The sequence below is a fragment of the Akebia trifoliata genome, chromosome 9, assembly GCF_017979445.1.
Source record: "Akebia trifoliata isolate Shusen 1 chromosome 9, ASM1797944v1, whole genome shotgun sequence".
In the NCBI taxonomy this organism is placed as follows: Eukaryota; Viridiplantae; Streptophyta; class Magnoliopsida; order Ranunculales; family Lardizabalaceae; genus Akebia; species Akebia trifoliata.
This window is the reverse complement of record NC_141383.1, coordinates 6,563,217-6,584,406: the sequence shown is the minus strand read 5'-3', so window position 1 is coordinate 6,584,406 and position 21,190 is coordinate 6,563,217. Positions and strand designations below refer to the sequence as shown.

Genomic DNA, 21,190 nt, shown 5'->3' with positions numbered 1-21,190 from the left:
AGTGTACTGATATTTGAGGATACGTATCTGTTCTATTGAGCAATGATTAGGTATGACATATTATTTGTCGCTTACGCTAATATATTGATTATTATGATATGGGTTTTATATCATGCCTCGGGATTCATCTTGGGAATCATGGGGATTCGGGTTGAGTTTTTGGGGTGTGACATTTAATCTTCCGATCCAACAACATTAGATTGTTGATTGGATCAAGATAACAAAAAGACAAATAAGCTGATGAGATGAGTTATTCTTGGTGGATTCATCCAATCTAATCCTTTACATTGCGATTTTATTTCCTGTTTATTTTGCTAATTTAAATTTAGTTTCAATCAGTTTTCATTAGTTACTTTGAACTATGATCGTTTTAAGTCAAAAACCGTGGATCAACGTTGTCTTTGTGGATCAATCCTTACTTGCCAAAGCTTATTATTTTGTTCTTTATTTTTATTGATAATCTGCAACGAACACATCACTAAGAATATATATATATATACATGGAGAAATTTCAGGGGTACCATCACTAAGAATATAAATATACATGGTGAGGAGACCATCCTCACAAAAAATCAGCCCATTCCGAAACTTCTAACCCATATTTCCAAAACACATCATAAAAATTTGTCCCCCAATCCTGACCCTACATATATGCCAGCCAAAACTAGGGACGGAATAGAAATGTGCTCACTTCTTATGGTGTCAGCATTTAGAGAGGAATGGCAAACTCCTTAACAACTAAAACAAGTTGACATTGTCAAACTTTTGGTGTTGCCACATGTAAGCTGTTATTAATGATATCAGTAACTAAAAGATGTAAATGGACATTGCACCAAAGACATGTTACACCACAATATAGGTCCTTACCAACTCAGGCAAGTAGGCATTTAACCAAGATATTTTAAGCATCTCCAGTCTCTATAGCAAATATTACATGTAACATAAAGTACTACCATGAGAAGTTGACTATGCACATCAAATATCAAATACAGACATATCATGTATAAATGTACAATGCAGCTACTCAAGCCACATCAGATTTCAGTGGAAGAAGTTGATATATGTACAATTGTACATTAACACCAGTTATACACAAAAGCTAGCAAAATAAGAAATTCATTTTGTTTGCAGGTATAAACTCCAAATGAATATGTAAAAAAAATTAGGATTGTTGGGGGGTATGAAAGGAGAGGAATGTAAGGATTTTCGAATGGAAGGAGAAGTCCTTACAGGAGGTTATTATTAGTATTTGGATTTTGGTGCAATCTGTTTTATGAATTCCGTGGCGTCTTTCTTAGGACCACCTTTTTAGATGGGATTCAGTTGTAAAGGTAGTTAGCTGTCTTTTTTTTTTTTTTTTTTTTCTTTTTCTTGGAGGCCATCTCGTAATCCTTCCAATAAAGACATTCATTTCTAATAATAATAATAATAATAATAATAATAATAAACTCCAAACAAATGACATTGAATGGCAGTATGTCTTTAAATGAGAAAATACGAGCAAATATTTTTACTGATAACTGAATCCAGACATAATCTGAGTATACAATTTACTTATCAGGAAAAATAAAATTTGAAGTATTTAGTATACAACTTGAAATAAGACCATATACTAATTAAAAGATATAACTTACCTCAAACTCAGCTTTCGGCCTGATTATGTAATTCTTGTCAACGATCCTCTGATCACCTAGTGATAAATAATATCTAATACCAGACTGTCGGACCTTTATCCAATCATTAATACGTGCTTCTTCACGTGCCGATGGTGGTCTAAGGTACATTTCAATAAAACTGACAACAAAATAAAGCCACTGATAATGATGCTTGGGGTTGCCTAGAATAACAACAGATATTCCTACTTCCTAGACTATTATGCTTAGAAATTGTAGAAGCTAGAGAGGATGTATTACATCAAGATGCAAATATATATAAATTGTAGAAGCTGGAAGCTGAACATTATAGTGCCATACTTATCTGTCTGTGCTTCGTTTCCATGAAAAGTGTAAGTTGAATGTCCATTTGGAGACTGTTACAAAAGCCTCACATTTTAGTTCAAGGAGGAAGTTATGAGCAATAAATGTTACTTAGTCTCAGAAAATTTTAGTCGTGTACAGAACCAGACAATAAAAACAATAACGAAGCTTACCAGGTGCCCACAAGAGCAACAACAAAAAAAAGTGGTCTTTTAATAGGTAAAACAGACAAACCCATACACTCTTAGCTCATAATATAGTGAATTTTTATGCAATTTGGGACAACTAGACATTGATCTCACGGGGTCAAACAAATGAAGCATGTAATGCGTACCAGTCACAAGCAAAGGAATTGCAACCACAAAGGTTTCATAAATTGTATAGCCTTTCATCATAAAACAATTTTTGGAATCCATAGCTTGAAATGGCATTTCTTCCCCTATGTACTTATTACATCATAAGAGCAACCTAATTAAAGCCATTCCTTCAACTGATTTCACTTGAAGTTATGCTTAAAAGTAAAGATTCTGCTCTTTAAGAACCTCACAAATGTGTTTAAATGGGCTTCTGCTTTTTGGTGCCTCTCTAAGTTCAGGTTTTATTAAAAGGAAACCAGAAATACAAATAAAATCAAGAGAAAATTCAAGGGAAAGTTCGCAAATAAAGAAGGTAATATGGCTCAAACAATCACTCCAAGCCTGGTTTGACAGATACATTGGAGTGATGCTAACAACCTGCTTCTGAAGCAGTTGAGATCATATCATAATTTGTTAAATAAGTCTGTAGGGTTATTTTAGTCTTTTCACTTCTTTAGTTATCTTATGTAATACTTATATAGCCTAATTAGGGCTAATCAATCTAATAACTTTTCTCTCCATTGATTTTCACTTGGTATCAGAGCCTAGGCTCCATCGTCCCCTCCCTCTCTCCCATCCCTTCCTTCTTGCTACAACCTCATAGTCCTCTTCCTCCTTAAACCTATCGTCAACAACTCTCGACTTCAATAACTAGATCACCCCTACGGGGGTTGTTTGCTCCACACCCTAATCACATCATGTGATAGGGCCTTGAGATCTTCTTGAAGCCTTATGGCAGCAGTGTAGACACCCTTAATCATATCAGTTAGCTGTTTAGTGGGCTGCGGCAACTGCAGTTGGGTGTTTAGTGGGCTAGAGCAACAGCAGATGCTGTTTATTGGGTTGCAGCAACAGCAGTTGGCTGTTTAGTGGGCTGCGGCAACAGCAGGTGCATGTCTGGTGGGCTGCGGCAACAGCAGTTGGCTGGTTATTGGGCTACGGCAACAACAGATGCTGTTTACTGGGTTGCAGCAGCAGCAGTTGATTGGTTCTTGGGCTGCGGCAACAGCAGGTGCTGTTTAGGAGGCTGCAGCAACGACAGTTACTAGTTTTTTTGTGGCTGTCAGGCCATCGTTAGTGGGGCACAACAACAGCAGGTTGCTGTTTGGGAAGTTCTGGGGCACATAACAGCACCTGGACCCCTAGTTGAGGCATACGACAACGGCAGAACCACTCCTTGGTGTGTTACCATTGATTTGATGGTTGTTCGGGTCACATACAACAGTGTTTAATCATCTTCCACGCCTCTTACGATCGTGTATTGCCACCTTTAGGGTGCTGCGATCAGTTTCTTTTTCAAACTCAAGCACATCTAATCTTTGATGGCTTCCGAGACGTCTTTTTCCTCAATCACTGGTAATAGTAATGGATCGGGTGGTCTTCCCTCTAACTCAACCGATTTTCCAGGTATTCAGATCACTACCGTAAAATTAGATGGTCCTAATTATCTCCTTTGGGCAAGATCAGTTGAAATGTTCATTAGTGGAAAAGGGTAAATCGGTTACCTCACTGGGACAGACAAACAACCTGCACAGACTGACAGTTCTTACTCCCATTGGTTTGCTAATGATTCTATGGTCCGTTCTTGGTTGGTTACTTCTATGCAACCACACATTGCGGCTGATTTTATGTTCCTCGACAGCAAAATAGATATGGGATTCCGCAAAGAGTATTTACTCACAACGTCATAACAATGTCAGGATCTTCAATTTGGAGCGTGAGATTTCTCGTCTTTCCCAAGGAGACTCTTCAGTTACCACTTATATCTCACAGCTACGTGCTCGGTGGGAAGAGCTGACTTTCTATTCCTCATCCTATGCTTGGAAGGACCCTCTTGATGAGACATTATATTCGTCAATTCTGGATAAGAATCGAGTTTTTCAGTTTCTAGCAGGTCTCCGGGACGAATTTGAGTATGCGCGAGTTCATTTATTGGGTATGGATCATTTTCCGTCGCTACAGACTGCTTATTCATATGTCTTAGCGGATGAGAGTCGTCGTGCAGCTATCCTACCTCATTCTTCAGGGGATCATTCTGCTATGCTTACTCGCCTATCTTCTACACAACCCCCCAGTGGGTCTATGCCTACCCGTCAACAACATAAGTGTGATCATTGTGGAAAGTTGGGTCATGTGAAGGCTCGATGTTATGCACTTCATGGTCATCCTAATCAGCAACGTAAACAGTCTCAACGATCTTCAGCTCATATAGTTTCTCAGTCGACTACTGATTCAGCACCTCTTTCAGTTACTACATCCTCATCAGACTCGATATCTCTATCCCAAGCCGAGCTTGACAAGTTCAGAAAATTCTTCAATCAGATAGAGACTTCATCTCAGCCGGTTTCTACCTTTGCTCACTCAGGTACCTTTGCATCTGCACACAGTGTTTCCACCACTTCCTCACCATGGATCATTGATTCTGGTGCCTTAGATAACATGACCGGTATGTCTTCCCTATTTCAAACCTATAGTGTTTGCTCTGGTCATCACAAGGTTCGCCTGGCTGATGGTTCTTTGTCTTCCATAGCTGGTCAAGGTCTTTTACCTGTTACATCCTCTTTATCCTTAACTAACACACTACATGTTCCTCAACTTACTACTAACCTGGTATCCGTTAGTAGTCTTACCAAAAATTTGAACTGCAGTGTAACCTTTTATTCTTCTCATTGTGTCTTTCAGGATTTGGAGTCGAAGAGGACGATTGGCACTGGACGTGAAGTGAATGGATTGTATCTCCTGGATGTTCCCAGTTCCCCTAACACCCATTCTGCTCTTCAACTTAGTAGTATTAGTAGTCAATCTAATAAGGCTCTTGTAATGCGTTGGCATTTACGCTTAGGCCATATTTCTTTTGGATATTTGAAACACATGTTCCTAATTTATTTAATAATAACAATGTGCTTGATTTTTCTTGTGAAACTTGTCAATTAGCTAAACATGTGCGTTCTTCTTATCCTATTAATATGAATCCTACTACACCTGCTATGTTTGACTTAATTTATTCTGATGTGTGGGGTCCTTCCCCCGTCACATCCACTCTTGGTTTTCGCTATTTTGTCTTGTTCATTGATGATCACAGTCGTACCACTTGGGTTTATCTTATGAAATACAAGAGTGAGGTTTATGGGATCTTCAAGCAATTTATTGCTATGGTTCAAACCCAATTTGGTCGTACCATCAAGACCTTCCGTTCTGATCATGGTACTAAGTACAACTATAGTGAGGTCTTGAAACTTTGTTTAGAGTCTGGCATTGAGCATCAAATGTCCAATGTTAAGACCCCTCAGCAGAACGGCCGATCAGAAAGAAAAAATCGCCATATTCTAGAGTTAGCCCGTGCCATTTCGATTAGCATGAACGTGCCCCAATCCTATTGGGCTGATGCAGTTCTTACTGCTGTTTACCTTATTAATCGGACCCCCTCCAGTGTTCTTCAGTTTGTCACACCCCTCTCTAAGCTCTCTCCAGATCGTCCCGTGTTTCCACTTCCTCCGCCTGTTTTTGGGTGTGTCTGTTTTGTTCAAATTCTTGACCAAAATCGTTCTAAACTTGACCCTAAGACCGTCAAATGTATCTTTATGGGTTATTCCTCTACCCAGAAAGGATACCGTTGTTACCATCCTCCTTCTCGACGACGTTTCATTTCTCGAGATGTTTCTTTTTTTAGCATACTCTTTACTATAATGGGTCCGTTGGCATTCAATCTGAGTGGTTTCCTCTAGATTCACCTGATGATCATTTTCCTTCTTTATTTCCCCTTCTCATGCCTGTTCCTCCCTCTCCACCCCCCGTCAATTCGTCCTCTCCTCCATTGCAGGTTTACTCTCGACGTCCACATGATACTACCATCACTTCTATGTCCGACCAGCTCGCCTCCTCGCCTCCAGCTCCGCCTCCGTCTGTTCCCTGTGATGATCGTCCTATTGCCACTCGTAAGGGTAAGCGCACTTGTACTTATCACATTTCAAATTATATATCTGACTCTGCACTATCACCCTCCTATCGGAGTTTTCTTGCTTCTGTTTTCGCTTTTTCTCTTCCTACTACTGTTGCAGATGTTATTGCTCATGAGTGGCGCGCAGCTATGATTGATGAGTTGACTGCTCTTGAAAAGACTCAAACTTGGGAAATTGTGCCTCTTCCGTCTGGAAGGAAAGCTGTGGGTTGTCGCTGGGTATTCACGCTTAAGCATAATCCAGATGGTTCCATTGCTCGTTATAAGGCCCGTCTGGTGGCCAAAGGTTATGCTCAGACTTATGGGATTGATTATCAGGAAACTTTTGCTCCGGTTGCCAAGATGACCACCATTCACGTTCTCCTTTCTGTTGCTGCTATCCGAGGATGGCCTCTTTTTCAGTTAGATGTCAAGAATACTTTTCTCAATGGTGATCTTCAGGAAGAAATCTATATGGTCCAACCTCGTGGGTTTCTTCCTTCTGCTTCTCCTGCACATGTTTGTCGTCTTCGCCGATCTTCTAATGGTCTGAAGCAGTCTCCTCGTGCTTGGTCTGAGCTCTTCACTAAGGCCATACATCAGTTTGGTTTCCATCAGAGTTTTGCTGATCACACCTTGTTCTTGCGTCACTCCCGAGGCAAAACTGTTGCTCTGATTGTGTATGTGGATGATATTGTTCTTACTGGAGATGATGTCGATAACCTTACCGAGGTCAAAACTTATTTAGGACGTCAATTTGAGATTAAGAACCTTGGACATCTTTGCTATTTTCTGGGTATTGAGGTTGTCCAGTCCAAGTCTGGTATATTTATTTCTCAGCGTAAGTATGTTCTTGACTTACTCAGTGCCTCTGGTCAGCTTAGATCTCATCCAGCTGATACTCCTATTGAGCAGAATCACAAGTTGGCTGATTCTGAGGGGGAGTGTGTCAGATATTTGCCAATATCAGCATCTTGTGGGAAAATTGATCTACTTGTCTATAACACGTCCTGACATTGCCTATGATGTTAGTGTTGTAAGTCAGTTTATGCACTCGCCTCGAACATCTCATCTTGCTGTTGTTTATCGTATTCTTAGATACCTTAAGGGATGTCCTGGTCAAGGTATTTTATTCAACAATCATGGTCATCTTCGCATTGAGGCATGGACAGATGCAGATTATGCTGGTTCAGTGACTGATAGACGGTCTACTTCTAGGTATTGTACTAAAGTTGGTGGTAACTTGGTAACTTGGCGTAGTAAGAAGCAGGATGTGGTTTCTCGGTCGAGTGCTGAGTCAGAATACAAAGCCATGGCACTTGGAGTATGCGAGTTGTTGTGGCTCAAAATCTTACTAGCTGATTTATGTCTTCCTGTGACGGTCCCCTTCTTATTATATTGCGATAATAAATCAGCTATTAACATAGCTGCAAATCCGGTTCAGCATGACAGAATGAAGCACATAGAAGTTAATCGTCATTTCATTAGAAAAAAGATAGTTTCTGGACAGATTTGTACTCCCTTTGTCCCTACCTCTCAACAACTTGCTGATGTTCTTACTAAAGGTGTTAGTAAAACCTCCTTTGAAGATGTCTTGTCCAAGTTGGGCATTGTTGATATCCACGCACCAACTTGAGGGGGAGTATTAAAGAAGTCTGTAGGGTTATTTTAGTCTTTTCACTTCTTTAGTTATCTTATGTAATACTTATATAGCCTAATTAGGGCTAATCAATCTAATAACTTTTCTCTCCATTGCTTTTCACTTAATTGATGGTAGAGGTGTGCAGCATACAAGTAATACAGGATAACCTAGAGCTATTCAGGAGCTCAAAGATTACTCTGCCGGAGTTTTCAACATTGAGGACCTCAGTAAACCTCTTTAGAATTTAAGTAGTAACTTAAAGAAAGACTAAAGAGTGCTCATTTCTCAACTAAATGTTTTTGGATCTTTTGAGGAGGAATCAAAGAAGTTATTGAGTAAGCCAATCATTTATCCTATACTCTGATATCAAAATCTTCATTTTCCACCTCTCAGGCATCTATGCCAATTTAACCATTCATTCGAGGTTGCTACAACAACACCATTCAAATCCTACCCAATTGCCTCAATTCTGAAAGCTCCATCTGGACACATTTAATAGGTACAGCAGTAAAGTATATGCCAAGAATCTGCTAACATCCTCACCGAACTTATGCCAACATGTGTTACACGTAGTGTCCCAAAGATAATTGTTGTTTTTTTTTTTAATTACTCTAAGCTTGTATACAGAAAGGAATGGTCAAGAAATACCCCAAAATGACCACTTTTGATATCTCAAGTCTATTATACATAAAGATGGAAAGATTGAGGAAGATGTTGCCCAGAGATCAGAGCTGGATGGTTAAAGTGGAGGGGCATTTCTGGAGTACTACATAACAGATGCATATCAATAAAATTAAAAGGAAATTTTTATATGATCCCATTAATAAGTCCTAAAAGAACAGTCCCTTAAATTCCTTGGAAATTTTTATCAACAAATAGAAAGCCCATAATTGATATTACGGTATTCTAAACAAGGTGCTCCTTTCCTTCAAAAACCCACCCAGTACGCTCTCTCCAAATGTCCCAGCATATCGCAGACAAAAGAAGTGCAATAGAAAAAAAATGCATAGCCCATCCACATCCATGACTTAAACAGTGATTGGAGGGACAATGGGCAACAATGCACAACACCAAACAATCCAAGGAAATAGTCCCAAACCTCCAAGGCAAATCTACAATGAAGAAGAAGATGATTCGTAGACTCTCCAACTGGCGATAAACTCAGAGAATTGCTTAAGATGGTTTTGGCACATTTAACGGAAAGCCAATTACAAAATAGAAGAACCATTCAAGTTGAAGGCCCTAAAAGAGCTAGAGTAGGACTCAAAAGGATATGGATGGATATTGTGAAAGCATATATGAACTCACTTTTAGTATCAGAAGACTTAGCTCTGGATAGAGTGGAATGGAGGAAAAGGATTCGTTTAGCTGACCCCATACCTTTGGGATAGGGGAGGAGCTCTGCTTCTTGTGAAATCCTTAATTAGGCCTAAAGCTTTTGATGGGGACATCAAAGTTTGAAGAGTAGCATTTTTCTTAGGCTTTAATTTTAGACTTATTTTATGTTTTTGGGCTTATCTTTATGTTTTATTGGCCCATGGTCTTAGTATAGATGTTTGGGGGTAGTTTGGTAACTTAAGTATGTCTTTTATGTCAGCATCAACTTCACGTGAATAACTAATCATAGGGTTTATGTTGTTGCTCTAGAACCTTGAACTACCAAAGAGGACATGTAGCATTAAAAAAATTGGGGGTAACATAAGAGAGGAGAGCTTAGTAAACAAATGTGATTAAATTAAAATATATGTACAGACCTCACTTTTGCATTTCAGCTTGTAGATAGGCTCTCTAAAAGATGAAACAAAACTGTTGTTGATTCTAATCTGCAGAACGAACACCACAAATAGCATATCAGTACTGGATTAAAATTTTTAAAGTAACATGGAGATCTAAATTAATAAACCTGGGCATGATGGAGGTCTGGCTCAATGTGCTTTCTGAACAATGGGAAGATACTGTCTATGAGGTAATCCAGGGAACAAGAATCCCCAATGTCATATCGTACTTTTGAAAGTAGGCTAAAATGGACACCACCAACCTAACCACCAAACATTTGGGAGAAAGAATCATAATGCTGGAGCAAATAAGCATTTATTTAATAGCAATTGAATTCAAGGAACCAGAAAGTTACCACTGCAACCCTAATATCTAGCAAAGAACGCAACTTTGAGTGTAGAGCATAAGTACCATCAATGATTACCTGCACAAGATGTATAAATGTAGGTAACGAATTGCTGAAATGACATAATTTTTATAATAAAAAAAATAAAGAAGGAATATGAATATTACCACCCCTGATGAAGAACTCTTTATTGTTTTTGAACCGACTCGTCTCTTTTCTTGGAAATCAAAAAGTGGCATCACTGCATCTTTACCCTTCATCAAATCCTAATTCAACGTAAAAGCTTGTTTAAACTTTCTGAACATAATGACAGTCTTACAATATTTAGTCTAAAGTGACAATTGGAATGCTCATTTTACAATCCCTTTTTAAGACACAGACCTACTTAGAAGGTAGTGTTGAAATTTAATTAGGTCTGAATACATCAATTATACTTCATTAGAGATTATTTGAGATTTTACTGATATGAAGTTCAGGGTTTGGCTAAACAAATCTTGTTCCTCCATGCCACTCTATCCAAAGCCAAGTTTTCTGCCATTGAAACTTGAAAATGGATTGAAAGATCAGGAAAAAAAACCACAGGAAGAGAATTTCAGCGATGGTAGAGATGAGTTTGAGAGAAATTTCAGCAACGGTGGATCGAGACTGGTAGTAGAGTCGAAGAGAAAAGCTTTGAGTTCAGATAGTGTTGCATGAGGAATAGAAAAGAGGTGGAGGTAACAGAGGTCAGAAGAAACTGGGATTCAAGACTAAACCTCCTGGAGGAAGAAGATTTTGGTTGTGCAAGTCTTTAGATTCAGCTGCAGCTACAGAAAATCCCTTTCTAGCTGAAGACTTTTCTCAGTAGGAAAGAAAAGATGTTGAGCCTGGAAGAAAATACTTCTACCCAAATTCCAAATCATAAGTGGTCTGAGGTATTAAAAAATGTAAATCTATGCAAGGGGTTCGCTCGGAGGTGTAGGATTAGGGTGGTGTCTCGTTAAATTCTCAGGAAAATTCATCTTCAACAATGGAAAAATCTTGGATTGGTATCAGAATAAATTCTTTGGAAAATGGAGATGGGCAATTCTTTGCGAAACTGAGTTGGATGATCTGGATTATGTTGAGATGTCGAGGTATTTCAAGCATGCGTTGAAGATTACCAATTCCTTCAACAGAAAACTCTTGAGCTGGGGTGTAAGGAGGCGAATTCTTCTTACAAATAATATCTTTGAATCGATGACCATCTGTGGTCTATGGGAGTTGACGATAAAAGGATAAACGGTTAAACTAAGGTGTTGGTTAGCAAATGTTTACTGCTTGGATCCAAGATGGAGGGTGTCTGGTACTTGGGTAAGAATCTGGGGGCTGCCTTTCCATTTGTGAGAAGAGTTGGTGTATAAAATTTCGGAAGTCAATTAGGAGGGGTGGTTGCTGGAGGTAGACAACAAAACTAGATGGATGGAGGATTTAACCTCCATGAGGCCATAAGTGGTTGCAAAACCATGAAAAATAAGAAGGGGGCTTCAATTGTCCTTTGGAGGGTTTCGGTATAAAGTTGGTATAGAACTTGATGAATCTATCTAAACTGAAGAATTTATCCATAGAAGATCGTCAGGATAACCAGATATGTACTTTAGGAACAGCGGAGAAGATGAATCCTGGAATTATCCAAAAGAACCTGGAAGAATCAAGACTCAGGGGGGCAGTAGTGTAAGGGAGAATTATCCTATTCATTTGAATTTGAGTACAAATATAGGGGCACATGGTGATTCAGGGGAGGATGTAGATCGACGCGTGGCAAGCCTGGATATTTATACTCGAAAGCTGGATAAGTGTAACGAGGGATCTTTTGGGAATGGGCTAGTGATCAGTGTCTCAAAACACTAATTTATCTGCACTTTTCCCAAACATTTATCTCGATTTTCGTCCTTATTTCATTAGATTAGGTAAATAAGTATATTAAAAATTTATCACATTTCTTGTTATACCATGCTAATTAGGCCTAATGGCACAAAATAAATGTAATTATCGAAAAATTGATCGCATGTGTTCGCTATACAGGTCAATGATCAACTCATCTAGATAAACACCAAATCAATCAATCAAGAGTGCATTACAATTAGGAAGACCAATCAAGTAGTCATGCAAAAATAGAGATCTGGATGCTTTTAGATCAATGTAGAGCAGTCACAAAGCAATGTGGCGCAATCCACCTCGAATGGATTGCCCTAAAAAAATCTCCAATGTGCTCCGCACGTGAGATTATATGAAAGTGTGATAACGACTATTTTTCGATCCTTCGAGAGACCTCATGTCTATCAATAGATCATTTTCCCAATTAGGAAAGAATCCTTGGGCCCTTGTCCCTTCTCTCTTCTTCCCCCAATGCCCTTGGCATTTTCTCTACAATTTTCATTTTTTAGTTAAGTTTTATTTCAGCAACTTCTATAATTTCACAAGGAAATAATGTATATTGGTTACCACATGAATACAAGTGTTGTTTCTCTTACTTCTTCTTGTATCCTTGCAATGACCATAGACTAGACTCCCTCTATTAGTGAGAGGAGGAAACCTAAGAGCAAGCTTTAATTATGTGTTTATTTATTTATCCTTCCATGTTCTTTATGTTGTTTATAGGGTTCTCTTCAAGATTTTATCCAATTTAATGGATCAAAGCTTTAGATGAATCTCTACACCCCATATGCTTAACTTAGATGTTTTATGCTTAGATAAGATCAAGATAGAACATGTTTAATCTAGATATTTGGTGGTAGAGACTTCACACATTAGTGAGTGAAGGAGTCCTAACTATAGTATTATTTCAAGCTTCATGCCATATCTTCCAATCAAAGGAGCTCACACCAAACCCTTAAGGTTGAGTACAAAGAAGGATAGACTTAAATACAGTTTTATTTGCTAATCATAGGTTTTTCTTGCTTTCTTAGTATAAATTTCCTTTCTATTTCTTTATTTTCCAGCAACATTTACTCTCCATTTTATTTCACAAAAATACAAATTTTAAATTTGTAACTTAGATTAACTTCATTTTTACTAACTTGGTAACATCCCCCCTTTATCTTGGGTTCGATCCCTCACTTGCCCACAAGCTAAGGAAATTACAAAAATATTAATTTTTTATAAGATGACGACGATATCAGCCAGTCTATCTTAAGGCGTGTTTTGAGCTTAATAAGGTTATGTTCATAGGCTTGGAATCGTCGGAACTGGCTAGCGATAAAATCTAGTTTGGCTCTGTGGACTTGATTAGTGACAATGCCTATGGGCCGAGCAACCCATTTATGTCAGCCCACGAAGGCACTCAAGATTTTATGTTTTCTTGTCCTTCCCCAGTTACAGAAGGGAACAAGGCTCCTCTTTTCAAAGAAAAGACCTTGGATGAGTTAATATTTAAAAGCAAGGATGATCCTTTGGTCTTAGGTGATCAGAATTATACGGAAAATTTCAAAGCAGGGGAGATGGGAGAGGCGATGGAATTCAATTCAATTCAATCCAAAATTTTCAGCTTGTGGAAAGAGAAAAGTTCTTCAAAAAACTTTTGAGAATTCAGATGGGTTGTGGTCTAATCAAGATGGGCTCGATGAGGTTCCTTCGGTGTTGGATCGAGACGAACTTTCGTTTAATTTTCAAGTAAGATATGTTCCAAATGATTGTTTTGGGACGGTTGATGCTAATACAAATCATTTGAAGAACAGGGACAAGGAGTGCAACATCAGATTTTTGGGCAGTAATGAAGACAAAGCAAGTCCAATGAAGCCAAGGCAAGATCATTCAGTTGCTCACCTGATTCCAGTCTCTGTAATTTGAGCGAGACTACGTTATGCTCTCGGGAGTCACCCAAGACAATCCCTTTTTCCAACGACCACCAATAATTGGTCTGTGAGGAAGGTAAGATCAGGAGGTTTTGCTGAAAGAGGTATGTCCACCGTGCTTCTTCCATTCTGGTCTCCTTATTCTTCCGCTTCTTCTAGTTCGATCTTTTTCTTTCAAAATGACTCGGTGCTTGCATCCTCAAGTTTCTCTTGGAATCTTTCTCTGTTTGCTTTGGTTCGTGGCTGGTTTGTTGATGAAAAGTCTCAAAATTTTATCTCCTTGGTCCACTCTGCTTCTACAAGAACACTACTAGAATTAGGTAGATATTTGGGAGAACAGAAAAGATGTCTCTTGATAACATTCAGGTCTTTTGGTTCCATCATTCCCGTCAGAGGTGAAGATTGCGAACCAGACAGAGGACTTCAGCCTTGGGGATTGTGTTGACAGAGATAATGATGAGCAAGGTCCAAAAGAGGTAGAGAATTGGTTATTTAGAACAGAAATAGAAACAATGAACTAGTTGTTGAGTCGGGCGTTGCTTTTGGCAGAATCTTTTGGCATTGTTCAAGAGACAGGGGATAAGGAGTCTTCTTTATTTATGAGGGTTGCCATAGGTGATTTGAAAGATTAAGTGCCTAAGGGGGAGGGGTTTAGTCAGTCTGGTAGGAAGGGTGGAAAAGGGGTTGAATGTCCTAATCAACCTTAATGGGAGAGTCTGGTTACTTGCTCCTACATGGATAGACAATCAAATGAATTGGTGGTGGCTACTTCTTTGAAGAAACTGAAACCCATTATTAGTTACTTTACAGGAGTCAAAGTTGGCGGTTTGTGATCATAGTTAAATTAAAGATCTTTGGTGTGGAGACATTGGTTGGACGACTCTTCCAACTTTGGGATCTTCTGGGGGTATTATCTTGAAGTGGAATAGGAAGCAGATTTGCGAGTCTAAAACTTTAGTTGGTGCTTTCTTAATTTCAGTGCTTTGTAACGGTGTGAATGATGAATTTCAATGGGTGTTTACCGATATTTATGGGCTAAATAAAAGTTGAAAAAGAGGCCAATTTTGGGAAGAGCTGGAGGACATTGTCGACTATTGGGACAAATCTTGTGTCTTTGGAGGGGATTTGAAGTTATCAAATTCAGTCAAGAAAGAAGTGGGGATCCAGAATTACAAAAGGAATGAGGGACTTTATCACTTTCATGAATGGGCATTCTCTGCTAGAATTCCCTAGGAAGAAGATCTTTCACTTGGTCCAACAACCAAGTCTGTCCTAGACTTTCAAGAATAAACAAATTTTTGGTGGGTAGTCTTTGGGAGGAGAAATTCGAAAATGTGCTTCATTCTTCTGTTCAAAGAAGTGTTGTCAAATGTGGTCGCATATTCGCATATATTTTCAAAGTGAAAATCGCATATGCTATAGTTGCATAGCCCAAATTATGCTATATGCCACTATGCAATGGCATATGCAAAGTGTGCGATGGCATATGCGATTTGTGTGATGACATATTTTTCTACATTTTTTTTCTTGCAACACATGCCCCTACATATGCGATGTGCGAAATCGCATATGCGAACATGTACTGGTCGCACATGGCCGCATATACTATTTAACAACATTAGTTCAAAGCTTAGTTTCTAATGACACTCCAATTCTCTTGGAGGCGGGGCAGCTTAGAAGCAAACCCACAATGATGTGTCTCCATCCTATTGCTCTTTTGTAGCTACTATGTCTTGTGTTTCCATCACATCCAGTGTGAAAGAAGTTCTCTCCAATCCCAAGTGAAAATAGACTATGGATGAGAAAATGAGAGCTTTAGCAAAGAATGATACCTAGGAGTTAATGTCATTACCACAAGGAAAGAAATTTGTTAGCTACAAGTGGGTGTTTATAATGAAGTACAAGTCAGACGAATCGATTAACAGGTATAAGGCTTGATTGGTTGCTAAGGGCTATGCTCAGACTTACAACATTGACTATTAACAAACCTTTGCCCTATTAGCAAAAATGAATTCTATTCGTGTCCTTCTCTCCTCGGCAGCCAACTTCTCGTGGGAGCTTCACCAACTAGATGTGAAAAATGCCTTCTTGCATTCTAATTTGCAGGAAGAAGTACATATGGATACTCATCTAGGAGTTCTTTTTTCCAATGCTGATGGGAAAGTATGTCGCATAAAGAAGTCCTTATATAGTCTCAAATAATTCCCACATGTGTGGTTTGAGCGGTTCCACTCTATTATGCAAGATATGAGTTACAAACAATGTCATCACACACTATTTGTCAAATATAGTAGACCTTAGACTAGAGTTCTTATTGTGTATGTCGATGACATTGTCATTACAGGCAATTGCCCTACTGAGATCCAAACTTTGAAGCATCTTCTTGAAAATCTCTTTGAAGTAAAAAACCTTGGACTTCTGAGATATTTTTTGGGTATTGAGGTAGCTTGGTTCAAGACAAGTCATTTTTATCTCGTAGCACAAGTATGTGTTAGATCTGCTCCAGGAGGTGGGCAAACTTGGGGTTAAACCAATTGATACTCCAATTGAGCCCATTCACCGATTGAGTGACAATGATGATGAAGCCCTTGAAGATATCAGTCGTTATCAATATTTGGTAGGTAAACTCATCTACCTATCTCTTACGCGATTCGACATTACCTATGTTGTAGGCGTTGTTAGCCAATTCATGCATACCCATTATGTGATACATCTTCATTCTGGCCTACGCATCCTTCAATACCTAAAAGAATGTCCGAGGAAAGGCTTACTATTCCGTTCCCATGGTCACATGCATGTAGAAACATGGACCAATACTGATTGGGTGAGCTTTATTACTGATCGTCGTTCGACTTCTGGGTATTGCACTATGGTGGGTGGTAATTTGGTAACTTGGCACAGTAAGAAACAGTCCGTAGTTGCTCACTCCAATTTTGAAGCTAAGTTCAGAGCCATGGCTCTTGGCATATGTCAGTTACTTTGGTTACGATTATTACTCTGTAAACTCGGTTGTTCACCTCCTATGCCCTTTCAGTTTTACTATGATAACAAGGCTGCCATTAGCATAACTCATAATCTAGTCCAACATGATCGCACCAAGCACATTGAGGTTGACCGCCATTTCATCAGGGAGAACATTACTTCCGATGACATCTACACCTTCTCCGTTCCTACTACACAGCAATTAGCCGATGTACTCACTAAAGCCATGAGCATGCCAATTTTGATAATCTTATGGGCAGGCTGGGCATGTGTGATATCTTTGCACCAACTTGAGGGGGAGTGTTATCAGTGATAGTTTTCCTTTCATTTAGTTCCTCTGATTTATGTCTACTTATGTTCATGTCCTTTTCTGTCTTTTCCTATTTATTATGTAACTTATATAAACAAGTTACAAGGAAAAATAAAGTATCAATTTTCTAAAATTTGTTTTCTCTTATTTATCTCTTTATCTTCTCTAATTCCTAGGTCAGATATCTATAAGATGGTGTAGCAAATCTGATTTGTCAACTTAGTACCCAACTCTGTTCGCTTGCTTATTGAAAAAGAATAGTACGATTCAAAGTTGTCTGATTCGCAATGAAAGTACATACTCAATCCTGGGATTTGGGCTTGAGAAGAAATCTTAATGATTGGGAAATAATCAAGGCGACATCTCTTCTAGATCTCCTAAATTCGCACCTAATCAAGGAGAATGATCAAGATAGAAGAGAATGGACCAAGGTAAGGATAAGAGATTTTTTGTTTGCTCTTTCTATAAATCCTTGCTCCCTTTTTTTTATCAGTCTTTTTCAAAATATATATTATGGTCTACCATCATCCCTTCCAAGGTTTCCCTCTTCTTGTGGCTTGCCTTCCTCGAGAAGATCTTAACCTTAGATAATTTGATCATTCGAGGGTGGATTTGTCCAAACTTTTGTTTTCTTTGTAAAAGAGATGGGGAGTCTGTTAATCATCTTCTAATTCATTTTTCTTTCTCGAAGGAAATTTGGTTGTGCTTTTTATTTTTTTCAGATTGATTGGGTTTTCCTTCGGTTACTCTTTACTCTCTAAGAAAGTTGGACATATAAGGTTTTCTCTTGAAAAAAAAGATACCTCTAGGCCATTCTTCCTCCAGCTATTGGGTGGGGTCTTTGGAAAGAGAGAAAGAAAAGGATGTTCCAGGGAAAGAAAAGTACCATCCAAGTAGTATTTCTAAATATTTTGGGTCTTCTCTACTTGTGGTCAGAAGAATCTGTAAAGAAGAATAGTCAAGTTACTTTGTGAAAGCTTAGAAGGAATCTATATTAATTAAAATAGTTAAATTATAGAATAACCGAGGGAAAACCCATTCAATCTGAAGTTATCTATGGAGTTTTCTGAGGTTATTTTATCCATGGAGTTTTCTAGATGTCACTCAGATCATACTAACTTTGTTCGTTGAAGAGTGGATGGTCATTGCACCATTGTTTTGGTCTATGTTGATGACATTATTGTGATTGGGGATAATGCACAATGGATTGACAAAGTTACTGTACTATTTGGGTCATGTTTTTAAGGTTAAGGACTTGGGTCCACTCAAGTACTTCTTGGAAATAGAAGTGACCCGCTCTCACTGTGGTATATCACTATCTCAGCGTAAATACACATTGGATCTTCTTCAAGACATTGGGATGCTTGGTTATCGTCCTGCTTCTTCTCCTATGGATCAGAATCATCGTCTTCAAGTTGATTCAGATGATCTTTTATCAGATCCCTCTTCTTATCAAAAAGTTGTACGTTGTCTGATTTATTTAACACTAGACCGGACTTATCATTTACAGTTAGTGTGATCAGTCAGTTTATACATACTCCGCGTACTTCTCACCTTGATGTCGTTTATCGTATCCTTCGTTACTTGAAGTCGCATCCTAATGTTGGAGTTTTCAACTCTTCCACATTATGCTAGTTCTCTCATAGATAGGAGATCTACCTCTGGTTTCTGTATTTTTTATGGTGATAACCTTATCTCGTGGAAAAGTAAGAAACAGAATGTGGTTTCTCACTCTTCTATTGAAGCTGAGTATCGTGCTATGACTCTTGGCACATGTAAGCTAACTTGACTTCGTTCTTTGCTGGCAGAGTTAAAATTTCTCGTCTTAGGTTCTTTTACTTTGTTCTGTGACAACAAGTCTGCTATTATGCTGCCTTCTGACTCAGTCCTTCATGAAAGAACTAAACATATTGAGGTTAATATTCATTTTCTCAGAGAGAAAGTTCGATCTGGTGATCCTCATACAATCTCCGTTCCTTCTGCAGATCAGTTTGCCGACATGCTTATGAAGTCTGTTGGTCCATCTATCACTAATTCTCATCTTGTCAAGCTGGGTTTAGTTGATATATTTGCACCAGCTTTAGAGGGAGTATTAGAAATAATCTAGTTATTTTAGCTCAAGTTGTTATTTAGATAGAACTTTTTAGTTAGCTTTTATTTATTTATGGTTTGTAAGGGCACTTTTTTCTTTTTTACTTTTATACTAATATAAATGCCTGCCAAGCTCTCACATAGAGACTTGACAATCATTCTTCAACAATTCTTCTTCTATAAGAGAGCCAGCATAATCAGCATCTATAAAACAGGACAAATGCGGCTAAATAGTCGAAGAATAGAAAAGCTCAAGACCAAGACGTGACTTCAAGTAGCGAAAAATACAATAAACTGCATCAAAATAAGAAGTACGCGGAATATGCATAAACTGGCTGACCACACTGACCACAAAGGACAAGTCCGGTCTAGTGTTAGTTACATAAATCATACAACCTACAACTCTTTGATAAGAAGAGAGATCCGATAAAAGATCGCCAGAATCAGCTTGAAGACGATGATTCTGATCCATAGGAGAGAAAGGAGGACAACAACCAAGCATCCCAATGTCCTGAAGAAGATCCACTGTATATTTACGTTGAGATAACGATATACCACGACAAGAGCGAATTACTTCTATCCCCAATAAATACTTGAGTAGACCTAAGTCCTTAACCTCAAAAACACGACCCAATAGCGTCTTAATCCTATCGATCCACTGCGCATCATCTCCAATCACAATGATGTCATCCACATAGACTAAAACAATGGTACAAGCAAGTTGAGCAGCGAGTTCGTTGGGTTTTCGTTTGAGGACTTTGTATTTAGATGGGATGCACTCTGTGAAGTGTAGGTTTAGAGGGTTTCTTTGTTTTTCTTGGTGTTTGTTTTTTTTTTCCTATATCGAAGGCTATCTCAACCTCTTTTTCTTTCTTTTTTTCTTCTCAATAAAATTTACACTTATAAAAAAAAAACTTGAAAATGAGTTCATATATGCTTTCACTATCCCCATCCATGTCTTTTTTTTATCTTTGTTTCTTCAACTTGAATATTGAATTGATATGGATCATTTTAGAAATTTTGATTGAGATTAGGATTTGGAAACACGCATTGGTTTATTTTTGGTAATTTACTTCCATTAAATATGCATTATGCATTCATGAATGAAGAATTAACTATTCACTCGAACAAGGCCACAAATGAGATACACCACCCATAAAGTGGGTTTTAACTCCTTCCCACCTTAATTTACTTCCCTATGTAATGTGCATCCATCAGTAAATTAGATCTCTAAAATTTAGTATTAGTCTCTTTTCTAGTGCATATCTCTCACCCAAAATCTGAAGAAGAGTTCTTGGCATAATCGAAAGACTTCATGGTCTCCAAACCAAAGTCAATTGCTATGATACTTGAAAGAGTTTATCCAAGCCTTGGCTGCTCAACAGGTTTCCCTCCACAATACTTGGCAAAACAGAAAAAATGCTTGCAAACAATCTCTATATAACTCAACAGATTTGCACCATTGTCTAGCTCCTCTCTTATGTTCAAAGGATGAACTCTATAGATAAGCTACCCACTTTTTTTTTCGGAGAAGTCTATAGATAAGCTATATACACTTATCATGCCGCACACCAAGCTTATCCTACTTTTTGAGTAAACTTTGAGCCGGATGATCCATGTAAACAAAAAATCTATTTAAAAGTTAGCAATACTTAGAATGTTTCTAGTACAAATGCATATTACGCTGGTCTTAGTTGAAAGAACACAAGTTACTCAAAACGTTCAGAGGAGGGTATTTCAAAGATCTATTGTTCAAGTGGGAGTTGTTATGTTCAGCAAGAGAATCTTGTTATTTGTTGTTTGTTGTCTTCCCTGTTGCTCGTTGTTTGTTGCTTGTTTGTAGCTTTTTTCATTTTGTTTTTTTTTTTTTTTTTTCAGTTTGTTCTGTTACGAGCCTTCCTTGGCCTCTTTTCTTTCTTTATTTTCAATTAATAAAGCTTGGCCTATCAATAAGAAAAAAAC

The 21,190-nt window shown here is 38.3% G+C and overlaps 1 protein-coding gene across 1 annotated transcript in view; it reads right to left on the bottom strand.

Moving 5' to 3' along the window:
• LOC147394213 (P-loop containing nucleoside triphosphate hydrolases superfamily protein) overlaps window positions 1–21,190 on the bottom strand; it is a 73,087-nt gene that overhangs the window by 41,903 nt on the left and 9,994 nt on the right. Inside the window, exons 4-9 of the mRNA XM_086454559.1 lie at window positions 10,201–10,299; window positions 10,043–10,111; window positions 9,815–9,949; window positions 9,666–9,734; window positions 1,974–2,029; window positions 1,635–1,794 (exon numbers count right to left, since the gene is read on the bottom strand). Coding sequence (XP_086310685.1) covers window positions 1,635–1,794; window positions 1,974–2,029; window positions 9,666–9,734; window positions 9,815–9,949; window positions 10,043–10,111; window positions 10,201–10,299 — 588 coding nt within the window. The remainder of the gene's footprint in view (window positions 1–1,634; window positions 1,795–1,973; window positions 2,030–9,665; window positions 9,735–9,814; window positions 9,950–10,042; window positions 10,112–10,200; window positions 10,300–21,190) is intronic.